The sequence below is a fragment of the Halichoeres trimaculatus genome, unplaced genomic scaffold, assembly GCF_033239565.1.
Source record: "Halichoeres trimaculatus isolate MK-OKI-2021-1 unplaced genomic scaffold, fHalTri1.1 fHalTri1_scaffold_23, whole genome shotgun sequence".
Taxonomy (NCBI): Eukaryota; Metazoa; Chordata; class Actinopteri; order Labriformes; family Labridae; genus Halichoeres; species Halichoeres trimaculatus.
This window is the reverse complement of record NW_027437201.1, coordinates 17,480,510-17,501,875: the sequence shown is the minus strand read 5'-3', so window position 1 is coordinate 17,501,875 and position 21,366 is coordinate 17,480,510. Positions and strand designations below refer to the sequence as shown.

Genomic DNA, 21,366 nt, shown 5'->3' with positions numbered 1-21,366 from the left:
CACCGCTTTGATATTTAGCTTCTGCTCTGTGCTTGTCACCTCTACCAGCATGAATCAAACACAGTTTTGATCAGTTTACCAACAGATTCAGGGAATTTTTTTTACACACAATATGTGGTTTAAAAATCTCCACTTTTCCCTCAAAACAAAATCCCTGAAAGACAGGGGAAAGAAAATGCATGTCTTTGATCAGGTGGTACACAGGTCAGAACACTTCGATTACATTTACAACTAGATTCTTAGTGTAGGTACAAAATATATTAATTAAACGTAGATCTGAGTTTAATTTGGGTGATGAAACAAACTGTTGGATAAAAAAGTTTAACCCAAGCAAAAAATCACACACACTGAGATAAAAATCACAGTTTTTTTAATCAGAATTAGAAAAGTCAAAGTCAGAATTGCACTTTAAAAGTCTTCCCACTTTATAAAAAATGAAACAGTATTTATGATCACTTAGTCTGATTTGATATTCACAAAAGTACATTTTAAAAATGCTTAATCCCTGATATGTAGTGCGTCTTTGGTTTCTGAGAGCTCACCTCGCCCAGAGGGTTAACCGGTGACAGTAAATCTTGTTTGACATGACTCTTCATATCTCAGTGGAGTCCAGGTGTGACAGCTGAACAAGCAGCTCAGCTGTATTCTCAGCAAACAAGAGATAATAAATCTACCATATCACCTAAGTAACTTCCTCCTCAGGTCTCTATGCTCTACCACGACATTCACATTTCAAAAGGCACTGAAAACCCTGCGTGGTACCTTCCAGAGTAAAGTACACTCGTGTGCTTAGAAAAATAAGACAAAAAAAGAATAAGTTAAGTCCCTTAAAGTAAACATACTTGAATATTTTTTATCCAAACACCCAGCAATGTTTTTGTAGCCTTCCACAGTAAAACAAATCATACATCCACTCACACACAAACACACACAGAGGGCATCATGTGAGTAAATGTCATAGTGTGCCACTGCCAGCAGTGCTCAGTCCGTCTATTTGAGGCAGGATATTTTAAGCAAGTGGCAGTTGAAGTCTCGTCCCTTTGCAGCAGGCGGTATCACCCCGACACTGCTCCTTCACTGATTGTATGATACGCTCTGAAAACGGCCAGTAAACAGCTGTTATGGTGATTCAGATGTCAGGAGACCAGACTGAAGTTTGATGGAGGGCAAGCTATTTTTATTTTTAGCAGCTTTAAAATACAGTCTCAGAAACTTTAAAAGAGCTATTTTAAGAGTCAAGGTTCAAATTTAGAGGGTTTTTTTAGTTTGTTGAGTCACAATGATCAACCATGTGAAGAAACATGAACCAATTTGACAAAATGCATCTCAATGTGAGGTACATGCTCTCCCACAAATTTAGTCTGGTCTCTACAAATCTGACTCCAAATCATCAAAACATGTCTTTTTTAAAAAAGTTTAATCACTTTTGATAAATAAATCCCCATCCTGATCAACACAGCAGCACTCTACAGAAAAATAACCGTTGTCTCCTTCATGAAAATAAAACCTGTGCATCGTTTTCAGTCGCACTCAGACATTCAGAGACAGAGCGAACTGACGTGTTCTAGTTTTCATTATGTTGTTCCAAACAGACAGGACGGCTTCATTTCCTCTCTAAGTTGCGCATGTAGAGTTGAATGAGTCCTGCCTGATTCAGCTGCTGCCAGAGGACCATCTCCAGCTTCATGTCGTGGTTGGCGTAGAAGTGAACCCTGCGGTAGACTTTGTCAAAGTAGTGGTCGGAGTATTTAATGTAGTCTGGAGTCATGAAGCCATAAGCAGTCACCTGAAACAGACAGAAAACGCTGAGATAGTAGAGGAAGATAGATCCTTTCCATTTATACTGAAGAAACTGTCAAAGGAAGAATTACTGAGTCAGTATTTCTAAATCACACTTGAAGAAGGAAATCTTGTTGCTCTGACTGTGCTGCCTTGTGAGACCAGTTCACCTTCCAGATCTTAATCTGAAGCATTCCTACAAGTTTTGATGTCCTCATTTTTTATTATACTATTTAAGGGTGTGATCACACAGGCAAAATTTCGCACCATATCTGAGATCAGGTATTTACAAGGCCAGCTGCAGGGAGTCAAAACATTATCACGCTATCAGGCAAGTGCAGCCTTGTCCTCTAAATAAGGATCCAGCTGACAGAAATGTGCAGTAATGAGAGACTTACCTTGTCACAGGTGTGCAGTGCAGCCAGCAGCATGGCAGCTCCTGTTGATGGACGATACCCGTACTTAAATCTGCCATTCAAAAGCCTGGAGCGCAGGAATCTGCAGTGTAAATCACAGAATATGAACATACAGGATGTAAAAGCCGCACACAGACACAGTAATCCGACTCTGAGCTTCTGTTTTGGGCCCGGACACAGCGTGGGAATTTCCCACAGCAGCACACTCCTGCAGCTCCTGGCTTCTTTTTTTCTTTAATCTCATTTCAGACTGTTTGAAATTCGAGCCTGGACTGGTTTGTGTGCACCTGCTGCTTTGTGAATCATTCCCTCACCTGTTTCTGGAGTAACGCACAAAATCAGGGTGATACATCTTCAACTTTTCTACCGACACGTCTTCTCCAAAGTATTTGGTTGCACTGTGGAGAAAACATGTCGTTAGTGTGAAAATCAATTTAATTAACTAGTGTTGCTCAAAACGGGAGCATTAAACAGTTTGTACATAAAGTGTGCAAAACATCCCTCTTAAACTAGATTGCAGAAGTGTAAAAGAAGTAGTATTCCTTTAATGTGCATTAATATTCTTGTTTGGTGGAAGAAGTTTTAAACAAAGGTAGATAAAAAAATCCCCTCTGCTTACTCTTTTCCTTGTTCACGCCCTGATTTCACTGGCGTGTGCGTCGCAGCAGCCTCCATCATTAGGTAATCACGGTCGTGATCCGGCAGGAAAATGTACCTCGTCTCCTGTTGGACAGCAGCAGAGAGTCAGGACTCTTTGGAAACACATTTGTTATTTGTAATTCTTATATTCTGTCCTCACCTTTGACATCGGGACTGCTTTGTAACCAGCACGCCAGTAGCTTCTCAGAGAATTTATCAGTGTGTTAATGGAGAAGGTGTAATGGGTGGTCCTGGACCCCACATCCTGCTCGAAGCCCTCGATGATCGCACCATTGACCCTGAAGACACAACACATAAATAAACCTGGTTTAGTTTTGTTTCCTAACAAGTAGTCGACTCAAATCCTCTTAGCCCCCAAAACAATGGATGATCTTTCTCTATTTCCAGGCATACCAGGTTTTACAAATACCTGACTCAGTGTGCTACAGAGTTGCTTTGAGGCTTAAAATTGTTTTAGATTAAGTGTTTCTAGAGTGTTTGGATAGAGTAATATATTGTTTACCCCGTAGATCTTGAAGATGTATTGATGAGGCTACATTTGTTGGTTTTGGGGGATGGGGTGTTAAATCCTGCTCTTACCGACTACTGCCAGCTCAATACTGAACACAGAATAGGAACATTAACCTCTGAAATAAAATATTTGCGTTGCTTCACCAACTAAAAATACACAATAGATTTATTTTTGTTGGCAAGAGCCTTTGGTCTCTTTTGCCAAACTGTAAAATGAAGTAAATAAATGATTCCCTTCAGACTGAGAGGAGATATTTGCTAAAGGACGGTTTGTTTAGTTTGTCTTAATTCAAGTATGACCTTCATCAGGCTTTCCTTAGGTTTTATGCTCTGTCATGTAGCAATATAAATAGGTGGGGCTGGCCTCAAACACCAAGGTCTGCCCATGCTCTGCCCCCAACAGGCCTCACGAGGACCAAATGTTAAAGGGATAGTTCAGTTTTTTTGAAGTGGGGTTGTATGAGCTCTATGTGACCACTAAGGACATTAGATACAGTAGAAAGTTGTCTCCTCTCCCTCAGTAAGACACAAACTGTAATCGCTGGTGACAAGGAAATAGGCGCTAACAGGGAGAGACCGTACCAAATTCAAAGGCTATTTTCTCTGCCTACAAGAACTAAAATCAAAAAGTAATACCACAGTTTAAGAGTACGCTACATAAAATAATTTTTAATTGGATTAAGTCTTCAGAAATATAAACATTTATCCCCACCTAACTAACTGGTCATGTATCCTTCCGCGCAACGCTTGTGCGCTACGTCCCCCCTCCTCCTTTCAGCTGTAGGGAATGTAAACAAGCTATGCTTCGGGCGCCGGTTGTAGCCTCGTGTAAGTTTGATCAAGTATTGTAATTCTTTTGTTTGTACTCTAAGGATTGTGAGGCAGCGTAGGAAATTCAAAATGAGTGACTATGACAGCGACGATGAAGTTCCATTCACTTTGGAACCAAAAGGATACCTGTATGAACCGGAGCACACAGAAGAAGAGCTGCTACAGATGGCGACTGAAAGGGATACAGAGGAAACATCCACGGACATGGCGCCCGAAGCATAGCTTGTTTACATTCCCTACAGCTGAAAGGAGGAGGGGGGGCGCACTAGCGTTGCGTGGAAGGATACATGACCAGTTAGTTGGTCCGGATAAATGTTTGTATTTCCGAAGACTTAATGCACTTAAACAATATTTTATGTAGCGTGCTCTTAAACTGTGATATTACTTTTTGATTTTAGTTCTTGTAGGCAGAGAAAATAGCCTTTGAATCTGGTATGGTACTTCCCTGTTGGCGCCTATTTCCTCGTCACCATCGATTACAGTTTGTGTCTTACTGAGGAAGAGGAGACAACTTTCTACTATATCTAATGTCCTTAGTGGTCACATAGAGCTCATACAACCCCACTTCAAATAAACTGAACTGTCCCTTTAAGTATGTAAAGCTACTACAGGAGCATCAGAGGGACCATACAAACCCCAAAAAGCACAATACCCCTCTTTAAAGAGTCTGTGGGTACCTGAAAACGTAATCATGACCATCGATCTCCGCTCCTTTCATCGAACCGTTCAGGATCCCCCCGTTCCCCACCACAGCACAGCGCGTACACTCCGAGTGATTCCTGCGCTTCTCCCAGTCGTCCAACATCAGACTGTTAGCGGGAGAGTTGAGGATGGAGAGAGTCTCGTTTAGCACTGTTGACACAGAAGAACAGAGATAATCCTTTAAAGACTATTTGATCACAACCCTTAAGGTTTCCACTAATCGGGAGGAAAAGATTTGGCTGCTGACAGATTGATGTTGTGAGCCGTGTAATTGACCCGCCCACAGATTCAGTTATTTGTGAGTGGAAGTAGAAGAAGAAGCCCTGCAGCGTCATGAGTGGGCTCAAAGACAGGAAGCGGTTATTATTCTAGCACGATAACATGTTTACAATGAAGAGGCGCACAGGTCCTCAGACTTACTGTGCAAAATACTTTAACCTGAGTATTTTAGACAACAGAGATGTTCAGAGTTCAGAACAAGCTTTTTGGAAAAAAAATGCAGAAGACTTTAATCAAGATACTTTAACCTCTTTAATCTGTATACCTCTATCATGGGTTATGGAAATTATGTTTTCTGATGGGTACCTGAAGGCAACATGGTTCTGTATTGTGTTCATGATGCATGACAACACGATTATTTATCTGCCAGTCGTTTTAATTAAAGTCCACACGTGAGATTTAAAAAGAACAGCTGTCAATGTTTGAGTGTTCAAATTACAAACAGACCTGAAAAATACAACAAAGCTTTTTTTATTGTTATTATAAATAATGGTCTGATCACTCTGAGCTTTATCATGGGAAAGAAGATACCGGCCAGACTGAGGACTTGCAGTTTCCTCTGAATTAGAAATAGACATGTAGATTTTACCCAGTTACATCTGTAACCTGATGTTTTAGATAGTTAATTCTGTAAGAATTGGGATTTAATTCTCAACAGCAGGAGTAGAAGAAGGTGCAACCTGATCACACCAATTACTTGAATCAGTCTTTAGGAAGGAGTCATCCCTGCCTGTTGACACTGTGGCAAAAAGACAGAAAAATATGTCTAGATCCTGAGAAAATTCTCCTGTAGAGAGAGAAAAAGCTTTCTTTTCTAAGATAATGATGTAAACCAATCTAAAATAATAGGAAAAGCTGCTTTTTTATCATGAAGTTGACAGAAAATGTGTAGAGATCTCAAGAAAACAACTTGGTGTTTCAGGAAAATGAAAAAAATATCTAATGTAAACAAAAAATTAATCAAAACAAAAAATTAGTGAACTTGGTCTCAATATGTAAAAGACAAAACAAATATTGATTTAATGAAAAATTTATTTCAAGAAATGTTAAAAACTGGAGCAACAGAAGCAGTAACTCACAGTCGTAGCTGATGCCTCCCCAGCCGTGGGTTCCTGAGTACCTGCTCAGGCGCTGGTGCTCCTCAGGTGTGATGTGTTTCGCCCACTGCAGCACAGGAATGGTTTTCAGAAACCGCTCACCAAACTCAGTGTTTGCGACCCGATTCCGGATACTATCAGGGCAGGTCTGGAGAGAGCAGATAAGAGAGCAGAGACGTTACCAAACCACACTCAGAGCGACTCATCTCCACCCTTTGAGACTGACTGACTATAACCACGTTATAAACTCAGATACATTAGTTCCACCTGATGCACAGGCTCACTATAAACCTCCTGATTACATCTTCTAATCATGAGGTTTTTCCACAGAGAGATGGTCTTCCAGGGACTCTCTCTGCTGATGCATGAAATGTAAAACCGAGCAGACGAGGAGGGATAGATGGGTTCCAAACACACACATGGCGCTGAGCCTATTAGCAACTTTACCTCCCCTAATTGTGTTATCTGCCCCAGGTTGTGTGTGGAATCAATGATCGATCCAGCCTGTGCCCGCTCTGCCTTCTTATGTAACAGCTCTGAGCCAAAACTGCAGCTTAACCCGGTCTTTACTTTAAAACCTGGAACGTGCAGAGCTGCAGCGTGCAGTCCTGGAAACTAACGTGGAAAACATTCAGGACCCAGCACTCTTACAAAACCCTGCGGTCATGACTGTGAGCTTTTAGCAGACTTTGAGAAATGTTTCATTTTTTTCCCACATGTGAAAGCACAGTATACGAGTGTGTGTGTTGATGACACACTCCGGGAAAGGGTGGGAGATGGAGCATCAGAGCCAAGCTGAAGGAGACAGTTTCCATGCAACACATGCTGGGAACAGAGACCCACCCAGAGAAACTGTGACGGCATCTCCAGCCTGATGAAATCCAGAGGTGGATACACAACATCATGAGACACACATCACAAGTTTACAAGCAAAAAGTTACAAATGAAGTCGTGAATATTTGCTCGTATTAATCTCTGAACTACTGTTTGTCATCAGTTGAATAAAGGATTAGATTAGTGGCATTATTTTTTCCTCAAGTCAACAAAATCTCATTACACTAACAATGAATTCTTTCTGTGCTCCACTGTTGTTTAAGGCTATTAGGAACACAACAGTGAGTCACACACTGTGAAATGGCTCTACATTACCATGAACACACTGTTTATTTTGACTCAATCCCAAACACACTGCCCCTGCTGACCCAAATGTGGATTAATATTCTGGTGAGGTTTGATGAAATCTACAGCGATCAGCTGTTTCAGGAAATAAATCAGCCTTCTGAAACATGAAGGCCTTGTACACACGTAGCCAGGGACTCTCAAAAATGAATACCTCCCCCTTCATTTGTTTTTAAAAATACTTTTGTTCACACGCAGCGGGCAAATCTGCTAAGTGTGGCTCCAAGCATGCCAAACCCGTATTTGGCTGTGTTTTTCAGACCTGAAACCCGTGCCATCCAATCAGAATGAACTACATCATTCAGCTGTGAATGACCATACGTCAATTCAGTGACGTAAAAATACAGTTTGACAGGCCTAAACATATAAAACTATTCCCTGGATACCTGAATACGTGTGGACGTGAGCTAAAGATCCTGTGAGGATATTTTTAGTTTGTGACTTTTCAGACTCAAATTCAAACTGGTTCCTCTACAAGAGCGAAAGGGGCCATCTGAGGCAAAACTGGTTATTTTGGAAGCTTGAGGACACTGTCAGGGAATCTTTTAGGTTACATTTCCATGGCAGCAATTTGTTACATTTAAGCTAATGTGACACTAACTCAGCCACAACCTCTCCTTTTATCAGTTTGACTAAAGATAGTTCAGGAGCAAAGTAACACAGCATCAAATTAAGTAGGGCTGAACAATTTTGGAAAATAATCTAATTGTGATTTTTTGGATCAATATTGCGGTTGCAATTTACCATGGGATATTTTGGGGGGATGCATAGACTGTATAAAACATGGAAGTAGTCTCCCCCACGGCACTCGTCTGTTTCTAAATAACTTAATTTGAATAACTTACGGTATCTTTATTTAACTGTTCGAATCACAGTAGAATTTTTATCGATCAATTTAACTTTAAGCCTTTAGACAGGTGATATTGTTGCCAGAAAAAAAAGGAGAATTTTGACTTTTGCTGGTTTTAAGGAGGAACAACTACAAGTCACTGTATTCCCCCCAAGGTCTGTGTACATGAAACCTTTTTTAATCTTATTTTTTCAAATTGCAGCCTTTGCAGCTTGAAATTTGCACTGTATTACATTGCAATGTGTGTTTCAATTTGATTAATTTTTCAGCCCTATTTTGAATAACCCCCCCCCCCAAAAAAAAAAAAAAAAAAAAAAGAGAGCTAAATCATAGAATCATAGAATATAGTTATAAGAACTCATACACTGTCAGCACAATGAACACCAACGAGCGAAGAAGGGAGATTACTAGCCAGTGGTGGACTCAGACAGGAAGCAAAGTGTCACCTCTTAGATGCCTTTGTAGTCCATTAAACCAGCTTGGCTGGTCAGAATCACATGATAAACTTAAACTTTAACTTGAACTTAAAGGACCTTTTCAGCAGATAACATAACGTTTCCTGCCAGGTGGCATTCCAAGGAAACTCAAGTAAGATGTGACCACACCAACTCAAAACAGGCAGGAACAAAACACTGCATGAAAATCATCATCTCCAGCTCGTCTGCTCTTAACCCACTCACGCACGCACACACACCTCGGCCCCTCCCTCCTGCTGCACTCTGACCCACTCACAGTTCCTGATGCCTTCACAACTGACGGTCAAAAACATAAACATCAGGAAAGCTGTTACAACATGAACCCCAGAGTCCATATGTGTGTCAGTGGACAGGTACAAGGAGGTGACATGTTTTTGCGAAAAAGGTGTTTCCATCACTCTTTTGTGATTAACTTGAATATCAAAACTTATAAAAAAAAAAAACACCTCATGAGAGTGTAAAAATGTACCAAAATTTGAGTTTTTTAGAAAATTTGGTGCTTTCATGGAATTTCTTTAATGTGATATTTATGTTTTGTGCAATTCTTGGTGTAATGGAAACACAGCTATTGGCTCTACAATGCCTTAGTTTTGCACCTGTGTGTGTTGCAGTGTCTGTTTATATCCTGTTTAAATAAAATGTCACCTAAGCTCCAGTTTCTAGATTATATTTAAGAGCCTGACTAAAACCAAATAATCAGACGTGTACCTCTCGTGAGCTTCTGGAGCTGTGACTCATCACGTTTGAAATATAAACACACATTCTCCACTCACTGTCTGAGGTTTGACGTCCTCTCTCAGGTAGCTGTCCCCAATGAACGGAGACTCTGTGGGCTTCTGAGGCTTTGGCGTTGGGGCCTTGGTACCAGTCTTTGTCCTGGTCTTCTCTGTGCCGTTAGCAGGCTTGGAGCTTGACTCTGAGACATTTAGGACTTTGTTGCTCCCTGCTGGGTCGTCCTCTGCGTTTAGGAGTGTTTGAGTCTTTAAAGTCTGAGTCTGTTCGGAGGGAGGGTCTTCCTGCTGGTCTGGGTCAGAGGTGGAAATAGGGGTCAGCTGGGTCCCCCAGTGGAGAGGCTCCTCAGAGTCTAGTGAGTCTCTGTGGAAGACAGAAGATTTGTTGATGAGTGGATGAAATAAATGATCTGAAACCAGACATGAAGACGTTTTAAAGGAACAGTTCACATATTTTTGGTTAAACACTTTTCAGGGGATTATGCTTTAAATTAATCGCTAACACAGATGAATGAGGTGTTATCATGAGTGTGGTCCACAGGAATCTGACTGTTTTTTTTCTTCCAGTTACTGCCCTGTAACTTCGTATAATCTGCTGCTCTTCCCCAGTAAAGGAATTTCCATGAAATAGACAGAGGTTTGACTTCCCAGTGAAATGTCTGTGGTTGAAAACCAGTGGCGGTTTGCAGCTCCACCAACTCTTAAATCAACTTTCTGCACAATAACACATCAATTATACAGGAAAAGTGGGAGGACATCATGGTTGTAGAAAAATAGGTTGATTTATGAGTTAGTTTCACACTGTAGAGACTTTTATTACACTCATGAAGAAGAGGGTGGAGGATTCAGTGTGGCTGAGTATAACCTCTGAATAAATCTGATAATCTGATGCTTCATCGCAGCGATTGACTCTGACACGAGAAGTTGTTTCCTCCACTTTTGTGACTTAACTCGAGACTTTTCTGTGTGTTTCTCACTGGTTGAGTCGTATGTGGTTCTGAAAGGAAACGGTGAGGTTACAAGTCCCTCCAAACGCAGAGAAGACGGTTTTAGTTTCTGTGACGTTGCCTGTCAGTTTCTGAGGAGATGTTTTAAAGGTCAAAATGGCCAAATGTATGTGCTACAAAAGTTTGTGCTTATGAAGGAACTCTTAGAGAAGAGACTGAAAGTAAGTCACAGTCACTTATTATTGGCCTGACATAAATTCGCTATCAGCCAAATCTGATAAAGTCTGATCATAAGGAATAAGATGTAATAAAGCAGCAAAGTGTTTGTGCTGCAAAGATCAAAGGTTGCCGTACGTGATGCAGGAAGTGAAACCACAGCCTGTTTGTTTTCTGTGTGGTTCCTTACAATCTGTTGAAGGGATGACAGATGATGAAGAAATATGTTGCACCACTCCTTTGTACTCATCACTGTTTGCTCACATTCACCTCAGTCTTAGTCTGGTTTTTACCTTACCTCTCCCTCTTGGAAACAGGAAAAATGATTTTCCTGTTTCTTTTAGACTTTAAGGCTCGTTAATCTTTTAAAAGTAGCCATTATTCACTTTGTATTTGCATTTTTTGCAAATTTATAGATAAGAAATAAGTAATCTTGCGCTAACACTGCACATTGAAAGCTCCTGTGAGGAGTTCTCAGCTGGTTTTGAATAAGTATTTTTATGACCAGCTGAAGCAAACAAGACCTCAACCACCGAAACCAGCTCAGAGTCGGGTAGATATTTCAGTACCACAAGCGTGAGCAACCTCAAGCTAAACTTCTGCAGATGTCAGTCTTTTTTGATGCATTCCTGGTAATCAGGAAGTGTAACCTGACATAGATTCAACGCCAGATGGTATCAGTTAAAGGGAAACTCTGGTTTTTTGACACCTGGACCTTATTTATAGGTGTGTGCATGCTCATATACTTAGACAAACATCGTGCAGCTCGGAGTCCTTCAGAAGTTATTTAGAGCCAATCGATTTTAGCCGCACTTAGTGGGGGCCACGGCAAGGGAGCTTCAGCGCGGGACATAATCTCTGCAAAATCGCTCATTTCGTCTATATTTTTTCATCCAACGCCAGTGTTATCATACAGTCAGCTCGTCTACCGTCTTCAGACTGCGACTTCGAGTTTGACGGTTGTCCTTACCGGTTTGAGCCTCAGTACACGGACGAGGAGCTCCATGAAAGAAGGATGCAGAGGGACGAGAGAGACGAAGAGCTGGCTCGAGAACAACAAACAGGAGCACGTCCAAGACTCAATGCAAACTGGTGGTGCGCTTGTGGACAGTGTTCGCCTATGGCAACAGAAGAGAATGTGTTTGTGATAACAATGGATAGCGATGGATGTAAAGATATAGCCGAAATGAGCGATTTTGCAGAGATTATGCCCCGCGCTGAAGCTCCCTTGCCGTGGCCCCCGCTAAGTGCGGCTAAAATCGGTTGGATCTAAATAACTTTGAAGGACTCTGAGCTGTACGATGTTTGTCTGAGTGAGTATATGAGCATGCATACACCTATGAATAAGGTCCAGGTGTCAAAAAGCCGGAGTTGCCCTTTAAGAGGGCATACTGCTGCGTCCACAGGGGGCGCCAAAGAAGACACAAAGTTAAACTCCGTCAGAGGAGTTTTAGGAGCCGTTTACACAACAGCTGTTTTAGGGTGAAACACAAAAGTTTTGTTGCGTTTCAGCCGACCTAAAACACAAACTTTTGAGAACGGCCTCCAGAGTGGGATTTTTCTGAAACGCTGCCGACACCGTTGCTGTGTAAACGGTAAGCTGGCGTTTTCAGTGGAAACGCTGACGTCACACTTCATTCCCCATGAGCGCATACAACAGGACAGCTGTACCGTTGTTACGATCGTCGCGAACTACCTAGTTGTGCTTGTGCTGCTCAATCTACTGAATCTGCTGACTGTCTTTAACAAAATGTGCATCTGTTGCTCCACTTTTACACTTAGTATTCCCCAATACACCAGATGATCAGCTCAACTCTACTTCGGTGGAGATCTCCCAAAAGCGGCTTCTGTACAAGAAAGTTATAGCACCACCTACAGGTCTGGCATGCTTACTGCAGTGTTTTTAGTCCCTCGGCATTTCCGTGTATACGCAGATTCTTTCAGATGAAACGTTGTCGTGTAAACGGGGCCTTGGTGTCAACATGGCATGGGTTTGTTTGACTTTAATTTGGAGAATAAGCTCTGAATCTGAGATCCTCCTCGGCCCATTAAAGTAAATGAGGTCTCCCACATCAAACAGGAGCCGCAGCGGGGGAGTGAGGAGGATGTTCACATGGTTATTTCCACCCAAGGGTTCAGATTAAAGCACAGCTTTTTTTTTAAATGAGAGAGCTGCCGGCGCCGCGATCCCAAACTCACCATTCAGGCTGTGAAACAGAGCTCTGAGGAACAGCCATGTCTTCCATTTGTTCCCCCGACTTAATGCATCGTATCTGGCTTTTAAAGCTGGAGCGCAGCCCGCTATAACAAAGCCAACGTTTCACATACACGTGTAAGAGACCGCTGCCAGTGAAATAACTCCAGGGGCTTTTTTTCATTAGTGCAGCCTGAGCGCTGTGTGGCGTCTTTGTTCAGACCGCGACGATACAAGTAGAGGGGGAATAAGTGCAGGTTACACAAAAACCGTGGAAGTTCTCAAACCACTCATGATCTAAGAGTTTAGACCTTCAACCCCCACCCCTTCTTATTCTGGCCTCAGCTCTGAAACAGTCTGTTTTCCTCATCTGTCTGTGATTTAGACGACACGGACAAGCAGTCAGGAGGATCATATGGAATGGAAACATTTCCTCTCAGTGTTGGCCTGTCTCCTATTTCATCTATAGGCTTCTTAAAGGAGGAACACACAGAGTTAGAAACTGTTTTTAAGCGTACAAGAACTTTAATTTGCAGCTCTTTCTTTCAAACAATCCCATAAGTGTTGTTTACAATGCTGTGTCATGCCACATGAGAGTTGCTGTTTGTGTCACCCTGGAAACTTTTCTCAAGGCCCTGATGCGAGAGCAAGGGGACAAATGAGGACATCCAGTGCCACAAAGACTGGTTAGCCATGAAGATTGAACAATGAATGTACACAACTTCTTGTTGGGTCAGTTTTGCTCTTTGTTTTCACAAAAGATTTGTGAAAACACTCCCCAGTGTTCTGTAGAAGTATGAGAACACAACTCTTATGATGGTGAGATCACACTGATAACAGTAAATACAGGTATTACCAGCTCTGTGTATGTGTGTGTGTGACAGAAAAACCACCTGTTGTAGGAATGATAAGAAAGCAGGGATATGTTTGTTTCTCTTTTACCGCTTCAATCCTTTTTTCTTTAAATTCACGAGCTCTTGGCTACACCAGAAGCCTTCAGGAAACTTTTCTCATTCCTTGATGCCAGATTAAAGGGATAAATATGGATATCCAGTGCCAGCCACAACTGGTTAGCCAAGATGACTAAACAAAGAATATACACAGCTTCTTGTTAGGTCAGTTTTGCGCTTTGTTTTTTTTTTACAAAAAGGTTTGTGAAAACACTCGCTGTTGTTCTTTAGAAGTATGAGGACACAACTCAACGCCTGAAATACAGCAAATGCGTTTGTAATGCGACTCCTTTACGCTACGTTTGTTAACTTAACATGAGCTGCGTGACTAACAGACAGCTGGTGTTCTCGCGCTTCCCTCTGTATTGATAAGTCTTTTTTCATTTATGTTGGGCTGTAAAACTTCAAACCTGTTGACTCCTGGTCTGGCTCTGCTCATTATTTTGACATGGTTTCTTTTATTTTGACAGTCACTGAGTGTTTTTAGCTAGTTTCCGGCTATGACTTCCTGTCCCGCTCAATCTTCCCTATGCTGAATTTATGCATCACAGTTCTGTGTCCGTCAAAAAAAGGATGGCTCTTTATTACCTGCAACACAACGGACCAGCCGCGCAGACGTATTGTAACAGAATGGATCAAGTGTTTGTTTTTGTTTTACAGCTTCAATCCTTTTTTTCTTTAAATTTGCTTTACACGCTGCCTCATGAACTCTTAGCTACACCAGAAGCCTTCAGGAAACTTTTCTCATGCCCTGATGCTAGTTTAAGGGGACAAATAAGGACATCAAGGTGAAACTGGTTAGCCTTGAAGACTAAACCCTAGAAGATACACAGTTTTCTTTGTTTTCATAAGAAGGTATGTGAAAACACTCCCCTGTGTTGTGGAGGAGTGTGAGGACACACTTCTAATGATGGTGTGATCACAGCTAAGGTCAGCAGAGTTATCTCAGTAGACTACAAATGTGTAACATGACAACACGGTGCTTTTCAGTTGTCTATTAACAGATGTTGTCAGTAATGATTAATCAACATCAATCTCCTCCTGCTTGGCTCGATCAGAAGTGGGAAATGAAGCGAGATGAAGTTGGTGAAAACAGTCAACACAGGCATTAGCAGCACTGTGTGTGTGTGTGTGTGTGTGTGTGTCTGTGTGTGTGTGTGTGTGTGTGTGTGTGTGTGTGTGTGTGTGTGTGTGTGTGTGTGTGTGTCAAACAGTGGCGATTGCTCTAAGACTGCAAGGGAAGCTCAGTTTCCCCTAAAATGTCCCTTAAAAAAAGTGGTGATATGTACTGCTGTGTGTACATTTCATTGACAAAATCTGCGCTAGAATTCCTTCATCTTTTGTTCAGAATCAGCTACCTATCACAGGGAACTGGCTGACCGTCTCAGCTCTTTAACACAGTCGGACGCTGAGCGTCTTCTGACTTCAGCGGGGAAGCGTAGAGTGGGTTGTTCCACTGTGGAAACTGGACGGTCATTGGATAAACGCAGGGCTTTGTCCCGCCCATCAGACGCTCAGCATCTCTGAGGGTCTATGAGGCAGTGGGCTAGCCTGGACACTGGGCTTCTGCATGATGATTGGATGATCTGTCTGAGGCCGAATCCCTTTTTGATTGACAGTGAAACGAGCCAGTCAGCGATCTTGAAGTATAACCCTCCACCGGTGCATCTTCTGAGTTCTACATTTACTTGTTCTGGACTGATCCGGAGGCTTTATCGATCCCCAGCAAGTTTACCTTTCTTAAAAACGACGAGTGTTGTGTTTAAAGATTCTCTTTCTTTTCACCAATAAGCAGCTACAGCTACAGCAGCAGAGCTTCTCCCCCTGTCACTCACACTAACAGCCTGTCGCAGTCTCACTTAGCAGCTCCAGCTATGAGCAAGCTGGGACAGAGGGTAAAATTTATGTTTGAATAAATAAACAAATTTATGATGTGGGCCAGAAAAAAATGAGCTTCCCCTCCTTGACTGACCAGCAGCTGCCACTGGTGTCAAACCACCTGTTTCAGGATTGATAAGAGAGCAAGATTTGTTTGTTTTTGTTTTACAGCTTCAGTCCTATTTTCTTAAAATTTGCATGTTAGACTGCTTCCTGGACTGCTGGCTACACCAGAAGCCTTCAGCTGCTGTGACCTTAGATCTTTGGGAAATTAAAGATTCAAATTTTTAAAGCTGGAGCCAAACAAGACATGAAAAATATGGTGTCAGCATTTTTAAAATGCCAGCTTGTTATTTACACAAACACAAGCAAAAGCATCTCCAAACTTTAAAGTAGCTCCAAAATGAGCTCAGGTGTTGTGATTTATCCTCTTCTTATTCTGTCTTAATCAAAAGATGCAGATACTAGAGTTTGATTCAATTTTCGGTACTTTTTTGTGTTTATATGGTAAAAATATCAATTTGCTTAATAATAAAATCTAAATTCTTTTCAATTTTGCATATTTATTCTTCAATATATAACCTTGCAATGCTGTGTTTATGTCCAGCATGGAAAATCACCTGCTCTGCCAGTTTCACACAGTCACAAGAATGCATTAGGTACCTAAAAATGGTACCTTTTGATTTTAAGCAAATCGGTACCTGGTACTTTTGGCAGAATTCAGTCAATACCTATAAAAGTACCTAATTCAGTACCCATCCCTATGTATGATATAACTTAGTTATAACTATACTCAAATTTACAATCCCCAATATAACATCTGTGAGAATGCAAAAGAAAAGTAAAGGGTTAAAGTTCCAGTTTTGATTAAAAATGTTGCGTTTCAACATCTTGTGTCGGAGATTAGGACACTTCAAGCTTTGAGTTATAACAGCAAGTTTTTTTAGTTTTACTTTGAAGCAGTGATGTGCACATTTATTGTTGAAAAACATGCGCTAAAGTGCCCGCTTGGGGCCAAAAATATGTGCAAAGTGCCCTCTAGGGAGCCAAAAGGCACATTAAAGTGCCAAAGTGCTTACTAAAGTGCCTTTGTGGAGCAAATGTGTGCTAAAGTGCACTCATAAGAGCCAAAACTATCAGTGTATCATTCTTTCATACCACACCCCTTTTAGAAGCCAAAATCGGAAAACGGATAACGACTTATTTTATTTGTCGTTTTCAAATCATAAATCGGAAAACGGATAACCGCCTATTTTTTGCTGTTTTGATTTTGTTTTGAGATTAAAAGTAGAATATGAGAGAATGGAATTATCATGGGATTTTTATGCTATTCATTTTTGGTTTGTACCATTTTCGATATGTTGTGACCCGGGAGATGCTGCCTTTTTTTTCTCAGGGAGGTCAGTCAGTCTCCACCGGGTGATTCCATTGATGGGTGAATGGAGCAGCACGATAGCTAACGTTTTACTGTTATTATTAGCTAACATTTTTGTCAAAGATGGCGGACGTGTACGTGCTTTTTAAAGAGGGGAGGCGTGTCACACTTAGGAGGCATCAGTAACATGACGTTTCCGCCTGAGGTTGTGTTGGATGCAGAAACGTCTGACACTCATTGCAGAGCATCTCTGGACACCCATGTCCTGCAACGTCTCCGAAATGTCTGTGTGGGTCTTACCAGCTTTGAACAGCTGCTTAATAACCCTATAATAACTAACCCCAACCCTAGAACAAAAATCCCATGATAACTCCATTCTCTCATACTCTATTTTTAATTTCAAAACAAAATCAAAACAGCAAAAAAAGAGGCCGTTATGCGTTTTCTGATTTTGGATTCTAAAACGGATATGGAATGAACAAATGATTCACTGGTACAAAACACACACTAAAGTGCCCCCTTGGTTGGACAAACTCACTTGACTACTCCTTTGCTGTTTAAAAAATTAAATTGTGCCCTCCTGAAAGGCAAAAACACATGAGTTCCTTCCCCTTCAAAAAGTCTGTGCTCTTTTAAGTAAATCTTAATGAGATATCTGTTATCTGTTTTGTGAACTATCAATTTATTTTGTGATCAGCCACTGCAGACAGCTCAACAAAAGCATCCAAAATCCCGAAATCTACAGCTGGATTTGGGTTCCTCATTGTCCAACTTCTCCAACCGACACCACTCGAGGAGTTTTGTCAGACCTCCTTCGATTTGTTTCACAAAGCCTTTACTGACACATTTCTTTGTTTGCTTTAAGAACTCCCCAAACACTTCAGGGTGTGTCAGATCATCTATAAAACAGAGTGACGCCAGATTCTGTCAGCTGGATTGCAAATTACTCTCCCCATCTGCTCTCACGTCACCTGTTTTAACTGTATGGTTATTTGAAACACCCTGTTCGAGGTTTTGAGAGGTTTGACTGAACACTGCGGGATAAGTTTGATCTTTTTTTTGTCATTGCACATCCTCCAGCTTAGCTCCACAGTGGTTCAGTGTTTGAGCTTCACAGGCTTTAACTTGCTGACCCATCAGTGTTTTGAAAAATTACACAGTGAAGCTCAAATTAAAGCTAGGTCACTTTTTCACCTCGCTCTCATGGTTTAATCTCAGAGTAGCAGCACAACATTAGACTTCATCAGCTCATGCTTTAATCCTTACCTGCTCCCTCCCTGAATGAAGAACTGGATGTGTTTCAGAGGCAACAGAGGCCTCTCCAGGTACACACTCAGGGTGAAGATCAACAGCAGGGAGCCGGCTGTCACCAGGCCGAACGCCAGCTTCCTCTGGGCCGCCATCCCTCTGTCAGAGAGTGTGCTCGCTCTGCCCTCCCCTCCGCCTGAAGGCACATGAGGAGGCAGACGAGGATGTTGTCCTGCTCAGGATGGTTTTCTGTCCTCTGATGGTCACTGGTGAACACAGATCTGAGTGGGTGATGATGTGGGTTTAATTATCTCCAGAAAAGTTAAAGTCCACTCTGGGTTTCTTCTCTCAGCTCATCTACAAACACAGAGAGGGGGAGAGAAAGAAGAATGAGGGCACAGACTCAGGGAGGGCAGGATGGAAGGAGAAACTTTATCTTTCAGCGTCAACACAGTTCCAAATAATCCCTTTTTAATGAAACCTTTTTTCTCCTGTGCCCCTGAACACAAAGCGCAGGGTCACAGTCTTCCTATCCTTTTACATCACACTCCTGTTTGTCTCTGCCCTTCAAAGACGAAGAGGAAACTCTGCAGACGCACAGAGACGAGCTGACAGAAGTTTAAAAAAAAACCTCGCGTCAGATGCAGCTGACAGGCGACAACAAGCGCAGGAAACCGGTCACAGGATCTCTCAGGAAACAGTTCTCAATGTGCCCAAAGCTGAAAGTCCCTCACTGTGACTTAAAGGCATTAGCATACATAGAGGAGACCACCCCACTCCACTTCTCACCTCTGTGTGAGTGGGGTCATAAACACAGCCTGGGAACGGAGGGCTCAGATCTGCTCCTTAAACTTCTCTAAAGTCTTGAGCTGCTTTAATCCTCATCACATAATGAATGAGGGAAAAAATAACAGTACGGCCTCGCAGGTGGTTCAGTTTCCCAGGGTCGAGTTGGTAGGTAGCGCTGGCTGAGGCTAAATGGGGAATGGAAAGAATGTGTTGCAGTGATCCAGAGATAAAGTCAGCAACCCTTTCTCTGATAAGACCCACAGGAGGGGAAAAAAACGCTCTGAGGGTACGAAAAGTGACGAAAACTGCCGAAAGCCTTTCATTCAAATAAGCGTCAAAAATGAGCTAAAGAGAAATCTGAGAGAGGAACAAACACATTCAAAGAGTTCCCATAATGTCACAATTTCTCTTCCGCTTACTGTCCCCGTCTGGCTCAAACCACCTCCTCACATGAAGCTCTAAAAGATCCGCTGAATAAAAAAGTTAGACTCCTCTCACCCGTAGTGGATCCTTTCCTCCCTTCCTTCTGTGATGATCCTCTAACACACGCTCCTCTAAGTTGGTCGCTCTGTGCCTCATCTGCTGTGTAGCGGCTGCTCTGTCAGCCTCAGCACTGTATGGGCGGGACCATTGTGAAATGAGCAACAGCTGCTGGCAATTGGTCAACCCCCTTAACTGTGGAGGGAGGGGAAAGAGGGGGAAGCCCACTGCAGGGTGCAGTAAAGCTAGACATGAGCAGGCAGCTCGAAGGATCTCTGCTATGCTCACAATGCGCGAAGACCCTGAATCACAGCATGACAGGCGGGAGACAAAGGGGAGAAATGAGGTGACGAGCAGGAACATGCAGAGGGAGCATCCCACACACAGAGAGCACGAGTCTCTCCTGAACCACAGCCTCTCACTCCATCCCTCCTGCAGCAGCCAGGCAGTCAGCTGCTGCCCAAAGAGCCAAGTGAGAGTCAATGGTCAGCGTGCGTCCCCGGCTTCAGTTTCCTTTGTGAAAAGAAAGGAAACACACTGAGAGGGGAGATGGGTTTCAGCGTGCACCACCGGCCTGCTCTGGCAGGCAGCAGGAAGTGAGCAAGCTGGAGGGCAAGGGTGCAAGAAAAAAAGGAAGAAGTGGGTCAGCTCTGGACACGAGTCCAGATGTACGGGCTGAAAGGTCCCTGAGGAGGCTTTAATGAGTCTCCATAAAGGCTGCAGAGAGGAGGCAAGATCCTGTAATTAGAGAATTACTGTGGCAGACACCCATTAAATGTTGGTTTACAGCTATTTCAGAAATCAAACCACACATTCAAACACTCAGAGAATCAGATCAGGATCTCACAGGGCAATGAGGGCACTCCTAGGTCTCAAACCACATGATTTTAGTCTGACAGAGCTGGGGCTGATGGGAAGAGAGGAGCAGAAACAAGAAAACAATTGTCTAAGAGAGAACAGAAACAAAAACACAGCGTGTCGTCTCAACAGTCTTTGCTTTTTATTCTTTGAGCAGACAGAGCAGACACCGTCTTCTTCACAGTTTTCAAACCATCGAGAAACAAACACAAACTAGACTACAGCAAAGTCAGACCATGGTGCGTTCAGGAGCGCTAACTGGCACAGGTGTTACACAGAATGAAAAGAAGAAGAAACAGCTGGAATGGTTTGTGCACAAGGTTACAGAATAAAACAGGCACCAGCTGGGTCATCTCAGGTCGTGATAGGAGGAACAGTGGCACACACACACACACACACACACACACACACACACACACACACACACACACACACACACACACACACACAGCCAAGGCTCACTGGCACTTGTAGGATGGGCACGCATGAGGAATCCCTCTGCTGTGCCAACAGCCTCAAAGCAGAGGAGGCGCGGTGCGAGCCAATCAGGTCTTCATGACTCACAGTTAGTGACCGTGAACTTCACAGACGAGTGCGACACATATCAACCACTTCTGTCTCACTACAGAGTCCCGTCTGGGATTCTGTCTTCTTGTTTGGGTTATTTTTCATTTATTTTTAATGATTTTCAAGGACGATTTGCGACTGCTGCTTTCCACTGCAGAGAATAGTGTCTGAATCAAGTTCTCGGGACATTAAATCACACTGTTTGACCAAAGTTCCTGGAACTTTAAAGATAAGCCTGCAGCATTTGCAGCAGTTCACATGAGCCTCATTTATTGAATTTTACAATTTAGGTTAGGACTGGAAAATAGACAAACTCTTACACTCTTAGCCTGAAAGTTGTATCCAATATCTTTG

At 42.5% G+C, this 21,366-nt stretch overlaps 1 protein-coding gene across 1 annotated transcript; it reads right to left on the bottom strand.

The window, feature by feature from the left end:
- Nucleotides 1-422: 422 nt before the first annotated feature.
- On the bottom strand, nt 423-19,752 carry st6galnac (ST6 (alpha-N-acetyl-neuraminyl-2,3-beta-galactosyl-1,3)-N-acetylgalactosaminide alpha-2,6-sialyltransferase). The gene is made up of 10 exons (XM_074662543.1): nt 19,606-19,752; nt 18,337-18,675; nt 9,553-9,874; nt 6,257-6,422; nt 4,874-5,048; nt 2,995-3,133; nt 2,815-2,918; nt 2,510-2,593; nt 2,178-2,277; nt 423-1,786 (listed from the first exon to the last, which is right to left on the bottom strand). The coding sequence occupies exons 2-10, from the start codon at nt 18,471-18,473 to the stop codon at nt 1,604-1,606; spliced, it is 1,410 nt and encodes a 469-aa protein (XP_074518644.1). The 5' UTR covers nt 18,474-18,675; nt 19,606-19,752; the 3' UTR covers nt 423-1,603.
- Nucleotides 19,753-21,366: the final 1,614 nt, after the last annotated feature.